This window comes from Perkinsus marinus (genome assembly GCF_000006405.1).
Source record: "Perkinsus marinus ATCC 50983 genomic scaffold scf_1104296939732, whole genome shotgun sequence".
Lineage (NCBI taxonomy): Eukaryota > Perkinsozoa > Perkinsida > Perkinsidae > Perkinsus > Perkinsus marinus.
The window spans coordinates 1,394-2,758 of record NW_003213094.1 but is presented as its reverse complement, the minus strand read 5'-3'; the positions used below and the strand labels follow the sequence as shown (position 1 = coordinate 2,758).

The window sequence follows — 1,365 nt, the reverse complement described above, 5'->3', positions numbered from 1 at the left end:
CATTGTTTGTAGACCTCAAGCGTTTCTTCATCACACTGATTGAGGCTCCTACGGTGTTCACGACACGTGAAGTTTTCGGATCACCCATAAGGTTGCTGGTCTGTATTCTCATTGTGGTCTTGCTTATCCGTGTGTGTTTCCTTTGTGTTGATTGAGCCTCTGATTTTATTCCCATCCTAGACCTAGTCACAAGCAAGAGGCTGCCTTCGCATTGTTGCGACTAAGGCAGTTTGTGGAGGACAGCCTGACCCAGGTGCTCCTATCAAATCAGGCCTAGCTTGCTAGCCTTGCCGCAGCTCTTTGCCATAGAATTTCATACCATACCTTGGTCTATTCGATGATAGTGTGTTCCACAACGAGATGACTATTATCCTCATATCTGTTGCTGTTGCTTATACTTATATAACTGCTACTAACTACTTCGTACAACAACGTACTCACAGCTATCACGATCGTCACTGCGTCATCTTACCTTCTTGAATTCTGTCGAAGATTGGTGGTTCACGTCCCTGTGACAGTGTAGATTAATGCTGTTCAGAAGAGTCTTTGCTGAGGCTGACTATATCTTCTCGCGAATGCGATGCAGGCAGCCAAATTCCTCTCCTATCGTGACTCAGCATCGCTTACTATTTGAAATCATCGTCGAACGCGTAGATTTTTTGCCGCTATCGATACGTCTACATAGGACTTGGTTCATTGCTGACGTTAATGAGTAACTAACGACATTCCATAGAGCCTATCCTAACCGTCTCTAAGCGGCCTCCTCGTGTTGTTGTTGTAAATGGGCGTCTCGAGGCGGCGGCGGGAGGGGTAACAGTCTCGAAAGGGCTCAAACGGTATCATAAATTCCCTCCCGTCCGAAATGGCCTCAATTTGTATTACCATTCATTACCGCATATTACCTATATTTCTCAAAGGTCTACTTTGCTCACAGTGGAATCAATTGCATCGACTGGGGCGGCTATGCCATAACATCAAGGTATGCCTCAGAAGGAATAATTTCTCCGGCCGGGGCGGTTATGCCACCGCTCCAAGATATGCCTCAGTGAAATCAATTCTACCGATCGGGGCGGCTATGCCACTACCTCGAGATATGCCGTAGTATATCGATCTATCCGGTGGGGGCGGCTATGCCATTGCCCCAAGATACGCCTTGGTACAATCAATTTTTCCGGCCGAAGTGGCTATGCCACCGCCTCAAGATACGTTGATCAATAGTAATCAATTTCAATTGACAATCAACTTCGGAAGAACTTCGCTTTCAACGCGGTTTCCTCCAAAGGAGTTGAATTTAATGAAAGCGGGATAGGTGTTGGATAAATGTGCCATCTACCCGAGCTCATAAATAGAGTCGCGTCAAGTCCA

At 46.4% G+C, this 1,365-nt stretch overlaps 1 protein-coding gene across 1 annotated transcript in view; it reads left to right on the top strand.

The window, feature by feature from the left end:
* The window catches only part of Pmar_PMAR004353 (hypothetical protein), a gene marked incomplete at both ends in the record, with an annotated part of 1,868 nt that extends 1,591 nt beyond the window's left edge, over nt 1-277 (top strand). Inside the window, 2 exons of the mRNA XM_002782466.1 lie at nt 13-91; nt 181-277. Coding sequence (XP_002782512.1) covers nt 13-91; nt 181-277 — 176 coding nt within the window. The remainder of the gene's footprint in view (nt 1-12; nt 92-180) is intronic.
* Nucleotides 278-1,365: the final 1,088 nt, after the last annotated feature.